Genomic DNA, 18,404 nt, shown 5'->3' on the forward strand with positions numbered 1-18,404 from the left:
GAAGAGAGGAGAGAGGTAGTTATCAGTTTAGGGGTATGAGATCAGCAACTTATGCTTCACTGAAATGATTTCTTTGTAAGCTTCCTTTTCAGCCTGAGAATGTTCTGTGTTGTTTCTTTCAGAAGCAGCATCAACAGGTAATTCATAAGCCTCTGAAAATTGTGTTTATAATGCAGATGTCTAGCACCCCAACATTACCAAGAAGCTTTCATAACAGCAAATGTGCTTAGCATGTTATAAAAAATAACAGGTTACTTTTTTAGTGTCCTGGGTTCCAGTTAGGTTCTAGGTATATAAGGTAGTGAAATATATGCCATGGTGTATGCCAGAAGGAATCAAAGTGATCTTCAAAATCAGGTTCAAAAGACTGTAATAAGTCTACTCAGAGACGTTCTGAAAAAGCCTGCTCCTGAGATGAGCATTTGGCCTTTAATCACCTCAGGCATCTTTAGGTTTGTTTGAATTCACACCTCTTTTTTGGGAGGTAATAATTGTATTGGTGATTTGGAATGTTTGATGAATATTTAAGGAATTCCTAGCTTCCACTGGCTCTTAATCATTGTCTCATAGTTTTTTACTGTGAAATTCCTTGAAAATTATGATTAACATGGGACACAATTAGGAGCTCATGAGGGCAGATAATAGCTTATATTAAATCGGGCAAAATGAATCATCTCATGGACGGTTTGATGCAGGAATTGATCAAAATTAGGTCTACATAATTTTTTAATGTCAACAACAAACACTAAAGAAAGGAAATGATTTTCATTTTATGAAGGAAAAATGAGATAAAATACAATTATCTTTAATTTTTTCTTGTGTTAAAAATTATGACAGGCCCAAACATAATATCTTAAAAAGACAACAGTGGCTTTGTGTCTTTTTAAATGACATCTCCACATAATAGTAGAAATTATGTGGCTAAGTCAGATCCTGGTATGGATGTGCAGCAGCAAGTGGTTTCTATGTTTATCAATAAAACATAAAAATTCCCATTACAATAGACATAACAAGGGAAGGCCTTGGACTAGACTTTTTAAGTATTATTGAATTCTTCTGCATTGGGTCATATCTGTAATCATTAATTAATATTTTATCCTCTGACTTCTCAGAATGTTGCAATTGTTCGTCTTTACTTTTAAGTGTTTTTAAATTTGTTTACCTGATTCCAGCACAGTTTCTTTCTTTCAGCCAGAGAACCATAGTTAATGAGCTTGTATACTAAAATTATTTAATATGCAGGTAACATTGAATACATCTCAAATATTTACCAAAGTTATAAGCCATGATATATAATATATATCACAGTCTTTAAATAGATGGCACTCAGTATCAAATTTTGTTGGTAAATGTAGTGATCTCTGTTGCAGAATCATGGACTCATTCATTCACTCAAAAATATTTATCGAGTAGTTGATGTGTCAAGGTTTGCGTAGATTTTGGAGTCAATGACCAGCCAAAAAGGGAAAAAAAAAAAAAAAAAAGAAGGCAGTCCCTGTCCTTGTAGTGCTTACGGTCTAGTAGAAAGATACTGAGATCATTCAAAGATTGATATAAATAAATACAAAACTGAACCACATGGTGAGGCATATGGTGTCATGAGAGGGTTGAATGGGAACCGACTTGGCAAAGTTGGAGAGGATGACTCTGACATGGCGGAGCTGAGACCTAAAAGTTGAGCAGGAAAGCTGGAAGTACTAAGCAAAGCTGGAAGTACTGGTGTTAAGGGAACATCATCCACTAATGTCCTGAGGCAGAAGCGAACATGGTGAACCACTAAAAGGCTTGGGTGGCAGGAGGAAGACCTGGATTGGTTGAGAAAGCAATGATGATAATGGTTCAAGATACATGGGTGCTGGATTCTGGATCCTCACCTAAACCATGCAATGGATTGTGGTCAGTATTCAGAGGGGTGAAAAGCGACAGAATATCAAAAGTAGGAAGTCACCACCATTTTGATGTTTACTATTTCATGAGTATTTTCTTTTAATAGAATGTTGAATTCATATGAAATAATATGTACAACATCATTTTTTACTGTAAAGCCTTATATTATTATGACCTATGAACCCCTCAGCCAAGTGAAGAATGAAAAATTACCCATGTGCTCTGGCCTCCCTTCCAGAGAAAAATGGTAGCTCGTATTTTTAATATCACGCTAGATACTAAAGTGTGGTGTCTTCTAGGCCTTGCTTTTTCCCCTCTCTCTCAAAATTATGCTTCTAAGATTCATCAAAGCCGTGTGTTGCTGTGAGGCTCTAGTTCATTCATGTCTGCATCGTATAATATTCTGCTCTGGGAATACACCACAATTTATTGATCCATTTTCCTGTCAGTGGGTATTTGGATTCATTTCAAGTTTTTTTGTTTGTTTTGTTTTTGTGTTGTTGTTGTTTTTGCTATTGATGCTAATATGAATGTCTGAGATATGGTAATATGTGTCTCTTGGGGCACATGTCTCCCTGGAAATGGGATTACGGTGTGGGAGCATATGTTTTCCAGAGTGGTTGTACTGATTTTCATTCCCACAATTGACCCACATCCATTCCAGCACTAGGTTTTTTAAGACTTCTTAATTTTTGCCAATCTGGTGGGTATAAAATGGTGTCCTGTTATAGTCTTACCTTGTGTTTCCCTAATTGCTAAAAAAGGTGAAGAATTTTTCATATTTATTGGTCGGATGTGTTTCTTATATAAAATGCCAGCCCAATCCTTTTGTCCACTTTTCTACCGGGATATTTTTTTCATTGATTTGTAAGCATTCTTTCTATATTCATATATTCTGAATTTTAGTTCTCTGTTATTTCATATCCCTGTGAATACTGAGTGAAAAATGAATCAGAGGGGCACCACGTGAATATAAGGAGACTAGTTAGGAAGTACACTCTCCTGATGAACAATCATTGCATGATAATTTTGTAAATGTATTTAATATATTCTTATATTTCTTATGTTAAAAATATTAGGAACACGGGACATTGGTTTTCCTCTGACACTGCCTTAAGAAAAGTTGCTCTAAATTGGCTTCTGATGAATTCTGTGCTGTGCATACGTAGGGATGGTTGAAACATATGCATGTATCGGTGTTGTTTTTATGAAAACAGCCTGCTGATCAAAGTGGCTTCAAAGCAACCTTCTACAGAATTAATGCTGCTTTCATTTTCCTTCTCTTAAAAAATTATAGAAGTTCAGAGCTGGATATTGATGTGAGTGGGTAAAACTCTGTCTTCATGGCCCTGAGCATTGCAATGTCCTGTACCTGCTGTGAGTTGGACAAGTGTTATTTTCCTATAAATGTTTAAAAAAATATTACAGTAACTGTTTATTTAGTACTTATTATAGACTAAAGGCCTAAAGCTTTTTGGATATAATCTATAATCCTTAAAGTAGCCCTGTGGTGAGGATTTGATTGTTCACAGATGGGGAAATTGAGTCTCAGGGCATTTAAATAAAATTCTTGAGATCATGAAGCCATGACAGCACCTGGATCCAAACCAATTACATTGATCTCCGAGACATTATCTTTTGTACTAAGTACACAGGATTTCCATGCCTGGAGTTTCATAAATTACACTAATTATGTGTTAAACTGTGCATAGATATTATCTCATTTTAATTCTTAAGAACTTCCTTTGAAATTGTGCTAGGCAGAGTTCCTCATGATTTCATCAACTCCATAAACTCTCTGATCTAAGGATCTTCTAAATAAGTTCTGTATTTATTAAAATTTGGCTTCATATTTCTTTGGTAAGAATATTTGCATTGATTATAAGTAATGCAAGTGTTAGTTTTCTCCCACCGTTTTAAAGACAATTTCTTTCTAGTATATGGGAAGAGGGATGAGGTCTGCTGCCCATCCCCTCTCACTGTGTTTGTGGCTATGCGGAGGTTCTCTATAGTGTTGTTCCCTTGAAAACGTCAAGGTCACATGTTCCTTTCACTGACCTGTGGACCAGCACTCTCTTGGTTCTGATCAGTACTTCACAGGTTGAGCTGACAGACTGCGCTTAGAACGTGAGACTGCAGAGAAAGAGGAAGGTGTACACAAGGCTGATGAGTGCAGATCTTACCTCTCTTCATGTATTGTTTCTTACCTCTTGTTACACCATCTTGTGAAGTGGAACCTGTTCATCGACCTTTACTAAATGGTTGTGTAGATGTAATGGTGATCACAGCATGTGAGGACTGGAGACTGCATGGTAGATAGGACTTTCCCCATCATCCAGGAGGCAGCCTCTCCCATTGCCCTTCATATTGTTATTCAGATCAAAGTCGGTTCTTTCCTTTATTCCCGTCTCCTCCCACTCCTGCTTTATCCTTTCATTTTCTCTGGAGCCTCCGGTAGGCTGAGTCTATTACTGAACTACATACATCACCATACCATCCCTCAGGGACACATTCTTTCCAGAAGCTTTGAAATGACCCCTTGAAATTCCATCCTCCCCCCACCTTTGGTGTGAGAGCACGTGCTTGCATTGCAGCATATTGATTCCTAATCTTTTCAGTAACAAATAGCACTCAGTAGGTTTTACACTATGTACCAGGGGATTATGGGCTTAACCTTGGTGGTTGTGTACACTGCCATTTGAGGGTGATTTGATGAGGTAGTGATTTACGATGTGTGAGTCTAGTAGTGCGATGTGCGAGTCTAGTAGTTTCAATAGGGAAATGGTATCCAAAGTTTGTCTGTTTATTTCTTTCTTATTTACTCTTTTTTCAACTCTTCATGTTCTGCAGATCAGATAAAGACTGCTTAGTTAGAAAACTAAGCAATTAGAAGCAGAAAAAAATCCATTCTTCAGTACTGTGGGGGAGGGATTGCATAGAGTCTCAACCTCTCAATTTCAGCAGACCCTGTATGGAAACCATTGAGATATTTGAGTCTGTTGAGTTTGATATCAGTCAGGATACTTCTTCTAAATCACATACCAAGAGGCTTTTATTATACCCCAAAGAAAAGAAATTGTTTCTTTTACTCCTCACTAGTTATGGGGTACAGAGTCATCCCCTAACACAGCAACCCCATTTGTCTAGAGGCTAGGATACTTGATAAACCTGGAGTGATAGCTGGAGTCATTTTTATCTCCAGCATCATCATCAAGTGTTTAAGTATCATGTACTGTTTAAATGTTTAAATTTCACAAGTGGAATCAAATGGTCTGGTGAGGATTATTTATATTGAGAAACAGTGCCATGTGTCTCAACTCTACATATTTGGAAATTCTTTTAGCATATGCTGCAGAATTGTTTTTTGCTCTCCCATTCCCAGTTCCTGACATGTGTTAGAAATGTAGTATGTCTTTACAATGAACACGAAAAAAGGGAAGGAAAGAAGGAGGATAGAAGTAGATTGTCACAGTGGTGTAGGAATCATTTGTTTTAACATTTTCCATGGTCTTTTTTTTTTTTATAAGCCCCTTTACTAGAATTGTTGAGACATCCATATGTTTTTCAGGATTATAATAATTGTGTTGTTATATTGATGAAGAGCATCTTGTGAATGTATATAATAACTACTCCTATTGAAGTTTGTGTTTTTCATCTTATGAAAGCTGGGAAAAAGCATCAGGAGAAGGAACTGGCTTTCACTCCTTGGAGTTAGTGACTAAGAAATTCGAACCATTAGACCACTAGATTATAGGACATTGGCCACATTTTCCCAAAGGAGTCCCTTGAAGATGTTGTCAATTATAATGATGGACCTAGTATAATCCCATTTAGGATACAGCTGTTGCAATAATTTATTTGAAATTAAAAATGTAATTTACCCCTGGGGATTCAAATGAGGAAGAAATATCTAAGCAGACATGCTATCATTAAACAAAAAGGTTAGGGAAACACCAATTAGGCTAAACCAAGTTTATGTTAAAATGAGACTATGTGGGGACCACAGGTACACACCATAACCTCCATACAGATCTTATCCAAGCTGATGAGTATGTAAGTGTTAGTTTTTGAGGGGAAACCCTAAATTAAGCATTTCTAGGTTGCAGTTTTCATTACCTTTTGAATTTCCAGTTGAGGACTTAGTTCTTTTTTTTAGGATTCTGGTTGTGGTAGTCATATTTTGATGGTGTCTTCATTATATATTCCACAGTGGAAAAAAAAATATTACTTTATCGTGTCATTTTTCCAAGGGAAAGGGAACAAATGTGGAATCAGTACCTCAAATATCACATCCTTGAATTTTTCACTCTTAATGCTATTAATTCCTATTAAGGCAAACAGGGTTGTGCTTTCTCAAAAATCAGAGAATCTTTAGTCCTTTCTAAGACTAATAAATTTTTGTTATTCTTTCTGTCCATGGAAAGCAATAATTTCTAAGCTTGATTTTTGATACATTGGAGTTGGTGCAACAGGAAGTGGCCAGGAAAAAAAAAATGGTCCTCCCAGATATTCACAAACTGTCAGCATGACTGCCCTGGCCACAGAAGTTGTCTTTTTATGGAGATGTTTTGTTGTAACTTCAGAAGGTGGTTGTTAGTTATCTTGGCTCCATTACATTTAGCACATCTGGGATGTGTTCACATGAAGACATTGGCTAAAAGCTGTGTCTTGTGGCCTGGAATTGACTCTGATATTGAAAAGACTGGAAAGGACATTTCTTGCTAGTTGGCCTAATCCAGCAAGGACACCTTCCATGGGAAGCCCAGTCCGGAATTCATTTTGGAATTGAAGAGTGAGCATAGAAGTCAAACTTCTCGGTGTTGTAGAATTCTTTTCAAACTGGCTTAATGCGCTTTTAGTTCTTTCCCAAATTTCTGCCTTGACAATGTTAGCTCCAAGACGATTATTGACAAGCCTGGCACAAGAATTTCTGGCAGTGATTCCACCATTAATTTAGTGGAGTTAAAGGAATTAGTGGAAATGACTTGCATCTGAATTATAGCCACTATAACCCATTACAGATAGTGCTGGCCACTGAGGATGTCCCAAGACAAACTGGAACACAGCACTTGCCTCTATCCCTCAAGTCAGAACTCAATATTTGACAAAAGCAATCATTTCTGCTAAACTTGCCATGGAGCAATAGCTGAAGTTTTCCAGTATTAAGTGAGAATAACTAAGACGATCAGTAGAATCTTGTTGCATCTGTACCTATTCTTTGTTCATTTTTAGTGCCGAAGTTTGCCTTTGTTGGAAACTATGGAGTTTGAAGCACAGTAGAATTCATCCACTTTAGTTGGAGTTGTAAGGTCCATTTTATATAGTGAAGTGTACACATATTAGCTCACAAGGATATAATTCCAATGATTGATTAATAGTGGACAAATTAGGATTTTCAGGTAGTTTATCATTTATTATTTTTGCCATTTTCTTAGTGTATGTATATAGTAATGCTTCCACTTTTGTGGGAATAAATGTTCACTTATGTTTGGTATAAAGTGAGGGGCACCTGGGTGGCTCAGTGGGTTAAGCCTCTGCCTTCAGCTCAGGTCATGATCTCAGGGTCCTGGGATTGAGCCCCGCATCGGGCTCTCCGCTCAGTGGGGAGCCTGCTTGCCCCTCTCTCTCTGCCTGCCTCTCTGCCTACTTGTGATCTCTGTCTGTCAAATAAATAAATAAATAAATAAAAATTTAAAAAGTGAGAAAGTATGTACGAAAGCACTTTGTGAACTGTCCATTGTTGTGTCACCTGGATAATATTAATACTAGCAGTAATAGCATCAACTCTGCACAACTTATGTAGCACTTACTATGTGCTAGGAACTGTTCTAAGTGCTTTACATATTTTTACCTATTTAATGATCACAGAAACCCGAGAAGGATGGGTGTAATGACTACTTCATTTGACGGTTGTGGAACTGAGGCCCAGGGTGGTGGAGTAACTTGCTTGAGATCCCCTAGTTCCTATATGGCATAAAGGGGATTGGAACCCAGGCAGGGTGGCTCCAGAGTTAAGAACAGGGATAGAAGAAATCATTCCTTCTTTCTATGGCATTCTGAATATTACAGAGTTAGAAAATATATGCTTCTGGCAAGGCTGGAATTGGATAAGAAAAATAATTTTAAAAAATCAAATTGCTCGTTTGATTTTGATGTTTATAAATCTGATAAACACCTGTGATTTTATTTTATCTGTCCAAAGAAAATTTAGAAATAATAGCAAACTTGATGCTTATTTTAATCTGATGTGACACTCTTCTACTCTATGGTTGGTTTTGAACAGCTTTATTCTTCCAGCAATATAAAGGGCATTTTTAAAAACAAAGGATAAAATGCATCTCTCTATTTCTCCTTCTCCTTTTAAAAAAAGACACACTATTGTCTTTATCTCTTGGTTGGGTCCTTAGAGTAATCTGGTTAAAAGGCTCCTTTATATAGTATGGAAAGGGAGCTAGTTGGCAAGGACCCAGGGTTCTGCTCACAATAGGTTCTCTTCTAGATGGTGACATGGACTCGTGCAATTTTAAGAAAAACAGACCTGGATTTTTCATGTTTTTCAGCTTTATTTATTGTAGCTGGGCCAATTGTATCTTACAGGGTTCGAATGAGAAGCAATACATCGGTCTGTGGAGATGAGAAACGTGATTAGTAGAACAAACTGAGCTACCCATTATAGAAATTTACTACTTAAGTGAAAATATTCTCACATTTCTCCCCCCAACTTACAACTTCAACTCTGCAGTTTATGGGACTAAAAGTTCTCTTAGAGCATCTCTTAGAGCTATAATAAGATCCAAAGCAAAAGCCCATTTGACTTCAAAGAAATGTTTTATTTCGTTTTCCCTCCCCTTTTGGAAGGATCATTTTTTGCCCCGATGAAAATAATTCAACTCAAAAAGCTTTCTCTTAAAAGAAAAAAGAAAAAGAGAGATACTTTTTTTTCCCTTATGTATTCTCTAGATTTTCTATTTCTTCCAAGACTGGTCATTACTTTTACTCACTATAGCACTATATGAAAATGTCTTGAAAGAAGAATACAGGAAGCAGGGAGTAATGCTAACTCTCTGTGTTCTAAAAACTTAATTATCAGTAAATAGAAGTCACTATAAGGATAAGAGCCTCAGACACTCTAAGTGTCTATTAAAATTCTTGGCACTGTGACATTTAGGGCATATTTGTTGTGTATAGGACAGCTTTGCTCTGATGATCATATGGTTAGTAGGGGAGATACACATGTAAAGCCTCTCCAAAGTTGACTGTTTTCTTTTATGTGCTTCCCTAGGGCCATATATATGTGCCTATTATGGAAGTGACCTTACTGTTAACACTTTGAGGGGCAAGTTATATCTTATTCACTTACAATAGTGCCTAAGACACAGTGAGTACCTCATGAATATTTGTAGAATGAAGATGGGGTGATAGGAAGTGTCCATAAGTAAGACAGAAGGAAAGCTTTTCAGGCAGAGAATAGGATATGTGAGCAAAGCAGAAAGATAGAAAAACTGTGGTTGAGAAATCATCACATTGTTCTGTTTGGTTAAAATATGTGTGAAGAGGGCACCTGGGTGGCTCAGTTGGTTAAGCAACTGCCTTTAGTGAGTCCCGCATGGGACTCCCAGCTCCATGGGGAGTCTGCTTCTCCCTCTGACCTTCTCCTCTCTCGTGCTCTCTCTCAAATAAATAAATAAAATCTTTTTTAAAAAATCTGTGTGAAGACACTATCTGAAGCTACAGTTGAAAAGATAGAATAAGTAGTATTTCACAAATCATTGTCAAGTTGAGGGAGTAGTAGACGAGCCCTCTCAGTGATGTTGAGCATTTTTTCATGTGTCTGTTGGCCATCTGTATGTCTTCTTTGGAAAAATATCTGTTTAGGTCCTCTGCCCATTTTTTAATCGGTTTGTTTGTTCATTTGTTTTGATGTTGAGTTGTGTAAGTTCTTTCTTAAGTTTGGATGTTAACCCTTAGTTGGATATATCATTTGCAAATATCCTCTCCCAATCAGTGGTTTGCCTTTTTGTTTTGTTGATGGTTTCCTTTGCTGTACAAGAGCCTTTTCTTCTGCAGTAGTTCCGATAGTTGATTTCACTTTTTTTTCTCTTGTCTGAGGAGATGTATCTAGAAAAATGTTTCTATGGCCAATGTCAAAGGAATTACTGCCCATGTTTTTTCCTAGGGGTGTTATAGTTTCAGGTCTCACATTTAGATCTTTAATCTGTTTTGAGTTTATTTTTGTGTATAGTATAAGAGAGTCATCTGATTTCATTCTTTTGTAGCTGTTCAGTTTTCTCAACACCATTTGTTGAAGAAACTGTCCTTTGTCCATTGCATATTCTTGCCTCCTTTGTCATAGATTAATTGACTGTATAAGTGTGGTTTCATTTCTGGAGTCTCAGTCCTCTTCTGTTGACCTATGTGTCTGTTTTGGGGCCAGTACCATACTGTTTTGATTACTACAGTTTTGTAGTATAGCTTGAAATCTGAGATTATGATATCTCCAGCTCTGTTCTCCTTTCTCAAGATTCTTTTGCTATTTGGGGTCTTTCGTGGTTCTATGCAAATTTTAGGATTATTTGTTTTAGTTCTGTGAAAAAAATGTTGGTATTTTTATAGGAATTGCATTAAATCTGTAGATTGCACTACCCATCAGGGAAATGCAAATTCAAACCACAATGAGATACCACTTTACACTTGTCAGAATAGCTAAAATCATAAACACAAGAAACAATAAGTGTTGGCAAGTATGTGGAGAAAAAGGAATTCTTGTGCACTGTTGGTAGGAATGCAAATTGGTGTAGTCCCTGTGGAAAACAGTATGGAGGTTCCTGAAAAGATAAAAGGAAAAGTATCAGATGATCCAGTAATTGTACTAGTGGATATTTACCCAATGAAAACAAAGTTACGTGCATCCCTATGTTTATTACAGCATTATTTACAATAGCCAAGATATGGAAGCAACCCAAGTGTCCATGGATATATGAATGGATAAAGAAGATGTGATATTTATATATACAATGAAATATTACTAAGTCACAAAATAGAATGAGATCATGCCATTTGAACAACATGGATGGACCTAGAGAGTATAATGCTAAGTGAAATAAGTCAGTCAGAGAAAGACAAATACCATATGATTTCACTCATATGTGGAATTTAAGAAACAAAACAAATGAACAAACAAAGGAAAACAGAGACAAACAAAGAAACAGACTCTTAAATACAGAAAGCAAACTTGTTGTTGCCAGAGGGAAGGTGGCTGGGGAGGTGGGTGAAACAGCTGAAGGGGATGCAGAGGACACTTCTCTTGATGAGCACTGAGTAGTGTATAAAATCCTTGAATCACCTATATTATACACCTGAGACTAATATAACACAGTCTGTTAATTAGACTTCAAGACAAAGAGAACAATGGAAAAAAATAGAGGAGACCATTCTGTTGTGAAAAATTGAGTTTGAGGTGCCAGTAGAACCTCCAGATGAAGATAAGGCAATCTAAGTGGAAACAGGATGAGAAGCATAGGAGAGCCGGGTTGAGCTGGAGGAAAGACATTTGGCAGCCAGTCCACAGAAGGGGGTGTGCAAGCAGGGATCAGATAAAATTGCTGACGGGGGAGGGAAGATGAGGAGAGCAGCGCAACAAGAGAACTGAGGATAAAATCTCAGAGCTTGAAAGGGAAGTATGACCAGAGCATGAGAGAGAGAAAGAGCAGTGAGGGCCACGTGTCATGGCACCACGCCAGCAGGAGTTGTGCCTGGGCAGGGGTGTGGAGCGCAGTACAGGGCGCAGTGGAGCCCTGAGTTAGGGTTTTGCTCTACCACCTGCTAGCTGAATGAGCCACATCTAGTTACCTGAGCTCTTGGGCTCCGGGGTCCTTACCTGCAGGATGGGACTAACGCCTCAGTAGTTGCTGTGTTAATTTTGTTATTAAAAGCAGTCTCTAAATAATACCTTAAAATCACTCTCATCTATTAAAATAATAAGAACCAATAAAATGGAAGATTTGGAGTTATCTGTATTTCTTATGTATGTCAAGCAACAATATTGCAAAATATAGTATTTTAAAAACATCTTGAAATCAGATTGAAAACTTAGTATTTGAACTACATGTTTTAGAAAGGAATACTCTGTCTTTTGCCCATCATCTTCTGAATGAAGCTTTTGGAATTTAAATACAATTCACTGTCCTATCAAGCGTGATTTTTGGAGCACCTGCTGTATACCCACCGCTTTCCTATCTCTTAACAAGTCAAGAAATAACAAATGTTGGCGAGGATGCAGAGATAGGGAAACCCTCTTACACTGCTTAATAATTAACAAATCTTGACTTGTTAATTTTAGCCATCCTGACTGGTATGAGGTGGTCTCTCATTGTAGTTTTGATCTTTATTTTCCTGGGCATCACAAATACCCTTAATAACACTAAGATCCTCAGCTTCTGAGGCAATCTTGAATTTATAGTACGGAAGTTTTCCTAGTACAATCTATTGTGATTTTCCCAGTACAGTTTGTTGACATTTCTGGGAGAAGCAAAATCATTATTATTTTCTTGGGAAACATTTACAAATTTCTGTCTCAGAAAATATTATGCTGTATAAAATTAATTTTTCCACGTCTCGCCATCATTGGTAAAATGCATTTTAAGTGAAATTTTAATGTACTGATACTTTCCCTTTCCATTAGAAAAAAAGAACAATAAGAAACACCTTTTCTTATCCTTTGTATTAGGGTAACACATTAAGAAAAATACTCCTGAATCGCTACTTTAAAGGAGACTATGGAGTTGGCCCGAATGGACACCTCTCTGGGACCTACTGCAAATCTGCACAAGGGGCAGGTAAGACCAATCATTTTCTCATCATTCTGAGATTCTGGTCACATGTGTTCACACTGGGGTTATGCTAGCATTTTACTGAAAATAGAACAAAACAAAAAATTCACTCAAAAAGTATTCTTTAAAGCCATTGTACAAAAATTTGCATTCAAAACACAATGGTTTGAACATCTAATTTTGCTCTTTGACTCTGGAAAACAGTAAACTATATCATAATTTCTTATACTACGTAAGTTTTACCCAAGTTTTACTTACGTAAGTATGTAAATTAAGGACAAAAATAAAGCTAGTTTTCTTTTTCTGAAGTATTTATTATTAAGAAAAAACACATGGAGTTAATTACAGGTGTCATACATTGAATAGAAAGCTATGTTTTTGCAAACTTTTGACATTTTTAAAAAAAACCCTAGATTCTATTATATTTAATGCTGAAGGGAAAAAATTCCAAGGATAAATAATATTCTTAAGGTCTAAGAATTTGAAAACCTTATGTGTGAATAATGTCTGAAAATTAAGATTTTTTTTTTTAATTTTCCTAATCACAGGGAGCTTTTCTGGACAAGATTCAGATAAGATGGGGATATCAATGTCAGATATTCAGTGTCTGCTGGATAAAGAAGGTGCATCTGAACTTGTCATTGATGTTATAGTGAACACCAAAAATGACAGGATTTTTTCAGAAGGCATTTTACTTGGCATTGCCTTGCTCGAAGGAGGAAATACACAGACTCAGGTACCTTTTTATCATGATGAGCATTATGTTCGTTATTTGTATCTCTTATTTACTTGTCCTAGGAACCAAGAAACGTGATATTTTTTTTTTTACTTTTGGCTTCTCATGACTATCTTAAAAAAAAAAAAACAAACCAACAGCCTTGTGTCACATTTTCCTTATAAATGTATTTGATTTACTGTAGAAACTACAGACTTTCACAAATTATTCAGTGAAGCAGAACATTCCTTAGAACCTTCCTTTCTGACATTATACCAGAAATTCTGATTTGTTTAGGGAAATTTTAGGTCTACTTTCAGCTGATAAAAACAACATTTTGACTAATCTAAGAATTAAATGTAAAAATAAATAAATACATAAATGCCTCACACCATCTTTGGCTTTGTAATGGGTTTCAGTACTATTGAACACCCCTCCCAGCACAGCCCCTCCCATTTACTTTTTTCAGAAGTTTAGAACAACAGCTTTATTTGATGCCCCAAATCTCCCAGTGCTTATTAACCCGATGCCTCTGAGTGAGTGCATTTTCAGTGATCTGGAGAGAGAAGGAACATTTCATTTGCAGTTGAAAGCGGCCATTCATCTATTCTGCAAGCAGTCATCATCACCATTTCCAGAAGGCACATGTAAATGCCTACCAAGTGCCCTTGGGCTCTGCCACTCCCAAAGGCAGAACACTCTGAGAGTGGGGGGCCTGAGAGCAGAGCTGGGGAGAATTCCCAGAGAACACCCACCTTGCTCCTAGTCCTGCCGCTTGCTCACCTGCCCTTTCTGCCTTTGTCTTGGTTGGAGAAGGAAACTCAGCTTGCAACTCACTGGAAATTTCAGAATCCACTTTTCCTGTTCAGGGCAAATAGCAGCCATATCTATTTGAAAACTAAGAGAGTGTCTTTATTAATCCAGTAAAGGCAACGGACAACAGGAATTTCGCTAGATCCAGGAGCAGGGCCTTTACGAGGAAAGGTGTCAGGCACAGCAGATGTCAAAGTGACCAGAAAACAAGTCCCAGACACTGATACTGCAGAGTTGCAAAACATCATGAAAATTCTCGTGGTATTGAAGCTACAACACAGATTGCTCTGAGGGAAGTTGGGGAAGTGGGTGGCGGAGGGATTTTGTGTGGGTTTTCTTGGAACGGCTCTTGTCTACAACCAGATATCCAGTGGGGACTTTCTAAAGAAATTGTCTAGGCAACTACATAATATGAGAGGTAGATTATTCAGATAGTAGTGAAGGATTTTTTGTTTTTGATCTCTTGATAGAGAGATGTAGTTAAAGTGCCTTCTAGATTCCTGTTACTGGACCATGGAGGGTCATCAGATGAGATCATCTTGGACCCTACCTACACGTTTACGTTTATTTATGTCCTCATATCCCTGTGGAATAAACCAGATTCTGCCAGAAACTGCCTGTTCCACTTTCAAACTCCTGACAAGGTCCCTGCCTCCCTTTAGAGCCCAAATATCTTTCAGTCTTTTATTCACATGGTATTTCTGTGGCAGTTATCACTGGTGACTTTTTTTTGGTCTTTGAAATCTTTTCTTTCTTTCTTTTTTCCCATTTTTAAAATTATTATTATATTCAGTTAGCCAAAATATAGTACACCATTAGTTTTTGATGTAGTGTTCAACGATTCACCAGTAGTGTGTAACACCCAGTGCTCATCATAACATGTGCCCTCCTTAATACCCATCACCTGGCTACCCCATCCCTCACCCCCTCCCCTGTGGAATCCTGTTTATTTCCCGGAGTTCAGAGTCTCTCTTGGTTTTTCTCACTCTCTGATTTTCAACTTAGCTCTTAGGACTTCATTCTCTTCTCATTTTACCTCCTGCCATTTCTTCTTAGCCTTCTGTGAAAGCTCCTCTTGATCTATTTAACGCTTGAATCCTGACATCTCTCACATTTCTTTGGGATCTCTGTTTATTTTGCTTGTTCCTTCAGCCTGACCTCATTCATTCCTGCATGTTTAACTTCCATTCAGTGCTGATAATTTTCTCACTCACTCGATGCATTTCTAGACTCTACATCCAACTATCTTCCAGAACGTTTCATGGGATGTCCCATTAGTACCTTCAACTCAGTGTGTCCCAGACTGAATCCACTGTTGTTCTCCATTCACCCACTCCTGCTTTTACTTTGCCTCCCTCAGTGATTGGTGGTCCATCCACCCAGATGTCTGGCTGGAAGCTGAAAGCCCACCTTGACCTCAGCTAACTCACCCTCACTACCTTCCTGAGCATCTCATTGAAGGCCATTCTCTGGTGATTCTGCCCTGTTCACAACTCTCATATCCGTAATCTGCTTTCAACCTCTGCATAGCCAATCTTCATTACCCAGCTGTCTTATCTTTTTCTGGGCCACTAGGTCTTCTGGGAGGTATCCGTGATCCTAGTTTTGCGCTTCTCCAAATCATTCTCCACTCTGCCTCCAAAGATATCTTTCCAAAAACACATGTTATTCTCTTGCTTAAAGTCAGTCATTTGCCCTATAAAGGCAAAAACTCCCTAACACAGTCCATAAGATCTTTCATGATTTCATCTCTTCACTCTTCACATTTTCCTTCCTTATTCCACCTCCTCCCTCCTCCATCCTCTCTCCCGTGCACCAGCTACACTGAGCTCTTCCTAGTTCCTCATATGTATCATGCTATTTCTCACATTGCTCTCTCTTCTAGGAGGACCCAACTCATGAACTTCTCTTGGAAGCCTTTTCTGATCCCATGTCCCACTCGGCAGAATTGTCCACTAGTTGCCGCATGCCCCTGCTGTATCCTGCAGATGTCTTCAGTGGCATTTCTGCCACTTGATTGTGCCTTTTCATGGATGTGTCAGGCTTGGTCTAGCAAATTATGAATCCTTAACAATTGAAACCACATGCTGTTCATCTTTGTGTCCCATGTGTCTGACACCATGTTTGGCTCAATAAATGTTTAGGAGTGATGGCAGTATGAATGAATGGTTTGAATCAGATTCTACCCCCTTCACAAAGTCTTCCCCATCTGGCTTGAGCCTTGACAACCACTCCTTTATCTGAGCTCCCATAACATTTGTTTCCTTAATATCCATTTGGCACTCTGCCTATGCTACTTTGTTTTGTTATTTGAATGACATTTTGCCTCTCCAGCTAAATTTCATCTTTTTCAAAGTAGATCATGTCCTAGTTCTTCTAGCTATGTGCTTTATCACCATTCAGCAAATATTTGTTGATGAAATAGCATTAAATTATTTTTGTATGTGAAAGCCTTGTTTAAAGATGGGTTCTAACAATGTCATTTACTAGCCACCCCTATTTAGGTTTGTCAGTTTTCTACATCACTTTATATAACTCACATAGCAGCTATGTCTCTGGAAGGTCTAACCGAAGTCAGCTTGAATCCTATTACTTGCCCTTGGGCATTCTAAAACCCACTCCTTCTCAAGACTGCTGCCTATCCCCAGGGGCGAGGGGAGGGGAGTATAGAGAGGGGTGGGGGGAGGGGGTGGAAGGTGGTGGGGTGGGTGTTACATTCTCACAGGGCCCTTAGGCACTAATGTTTGACAGCCCTACTTCTGTAGGAATCTGATTCCCTTCTTTATTTATACCCTCCAAGCTATATAAGCCAGTTTATATTTTTCAAGACACTATTGAAAGCAATGCCTGCTAAATACGAGGCACTGTGCTTTGTGCTTTCCATGCACTGACTTGGTTAATGCTCACAACAACTGATGAGGTAACATGTGTTAACTCACCTTACCAGAGAAGAATCTGAGACAGTCGGAGCTCCTTACTGAGCTCCATGGCTAGTTACAGATAGACTCAGGACTCGAACCCATGCAGCCTGGCTCCAGGGTCCATGCTCTGAGGCACTCTAAACATCTCCTTTCTGAAACAACATTTTACTTCCTGACGCCTGGGAGATTTCGCTGGCTGATTCATCCTGCATGGGTGCCCTAGGCTTACACCATCTCTCCAGTTCCTCCCTTCATTTTCCTTCTCTGCCTTCCCCTCTTCTGGTCCCCCATCCTTCTTGGGAGAAAGTCCTTCCTCTGTCACACAGATTGTTGACCCATCACCGTTGGTTCCTGAAAAAACCTCAGAGTTTTCCCTTATACTCTGAAGCTTGTGAAAGCAGTTTCCTAATCAAAAACCATATCTTTCACAAGAGAAATCCGTATGCTGCCTGTTGAGATTATATACACATTTATATAAAACACACTTTTTATCTTTATTAAAGTCATACTGTTCAGCTTTGTAACGCCCTGGTTTTAAAAAGATGGGGTCTGTTTAAGTAACCTGTTATTTTGAGCTTAAGAGGTTACTTTAATAATTTTAATGATTTAGACTCAGAGAATCTAGATTTAAATCGTAGCTTTACCACTTACTAGTTATGTAATGTTGGGCAAGTCATTTACCTTTAGTAAACTTTATCATATTGATCTGTAAAATGGAAATAAGAATGCTTATTATTTACCCCATAGTTGTACTGAAAGTACCAATGAGATAACATATTTCAAGGAACTAAATAAATTATAAAACTTTGTTTTAATAGAGCCACAAAGTTCCTGTAACTTCCTCATTAATATATTGGAATCTCCTTTCTCACCTTCTAACCCGACTATATTGGAAATATTAGGGTATAAGCATCAGCTTAATTTGTGGGCCTGGAGAGGTCTGTAAGTGCTGCATTTATCCTTTGAATTAACAGAACCAGCTTCACTGTTTCACTGTTGTTGCTATGGTTACTGTGGCTTTTTGCCCTGCTTTCTTGAGGGGTTGCTAGCCTCCTGCTTAGAGCTTCCCCTTGTAGGTATGAATCCGACTCCTAAGGCTTCATAAATTGCTCTGTACTCATACATTACCCATATTGAAAATTGCAGGACAGGCATCCATTTTAAGACCTGATGTCATTAGAATCTTATCTGCAAGTCACAGGACCTATGGGTCATGGTTCCTGACATTCTTTTCGCAAA

General features: G+C 38.1%; 1 protein-coding gene across 1 annotated transcript in view; it reads left to right on the top strand.

The window, feature by feature from the left end:
• Positions 1–18,404, top strand: part of ITPR2 (inositol 1,4,5-trisphosphate receptor type 2) — a 485,801-nt gene that overhangs the window by 311,245 nt on the left and 156,152 nt on the right. Inside the window, exons 38-39 of the mRNA XM_080811707.1 lie at positions 12,614–12,722; positions 13,265–13,452. Of these exons, the coding sequence (XP_080667833.1) occupies positions 12,614–12,722; positions 13,265–13,452 (297 nt within the window). The remainder of the gene's footprint in view (positions 1–12,613; positions 12,723–13,264; positions 13,453–18,404) is intronic.

Source organism: Martes martes (genome assembly GCF_963455335.1).
Source record: "Martes martes genome assembly, chromosome: 8".
Classification (NCBI taxonomy): Eukaryota; Metazoa; Chordata; class Mammalia; order Carnivora; family Mustelidae; genus Martes; species Martes martes.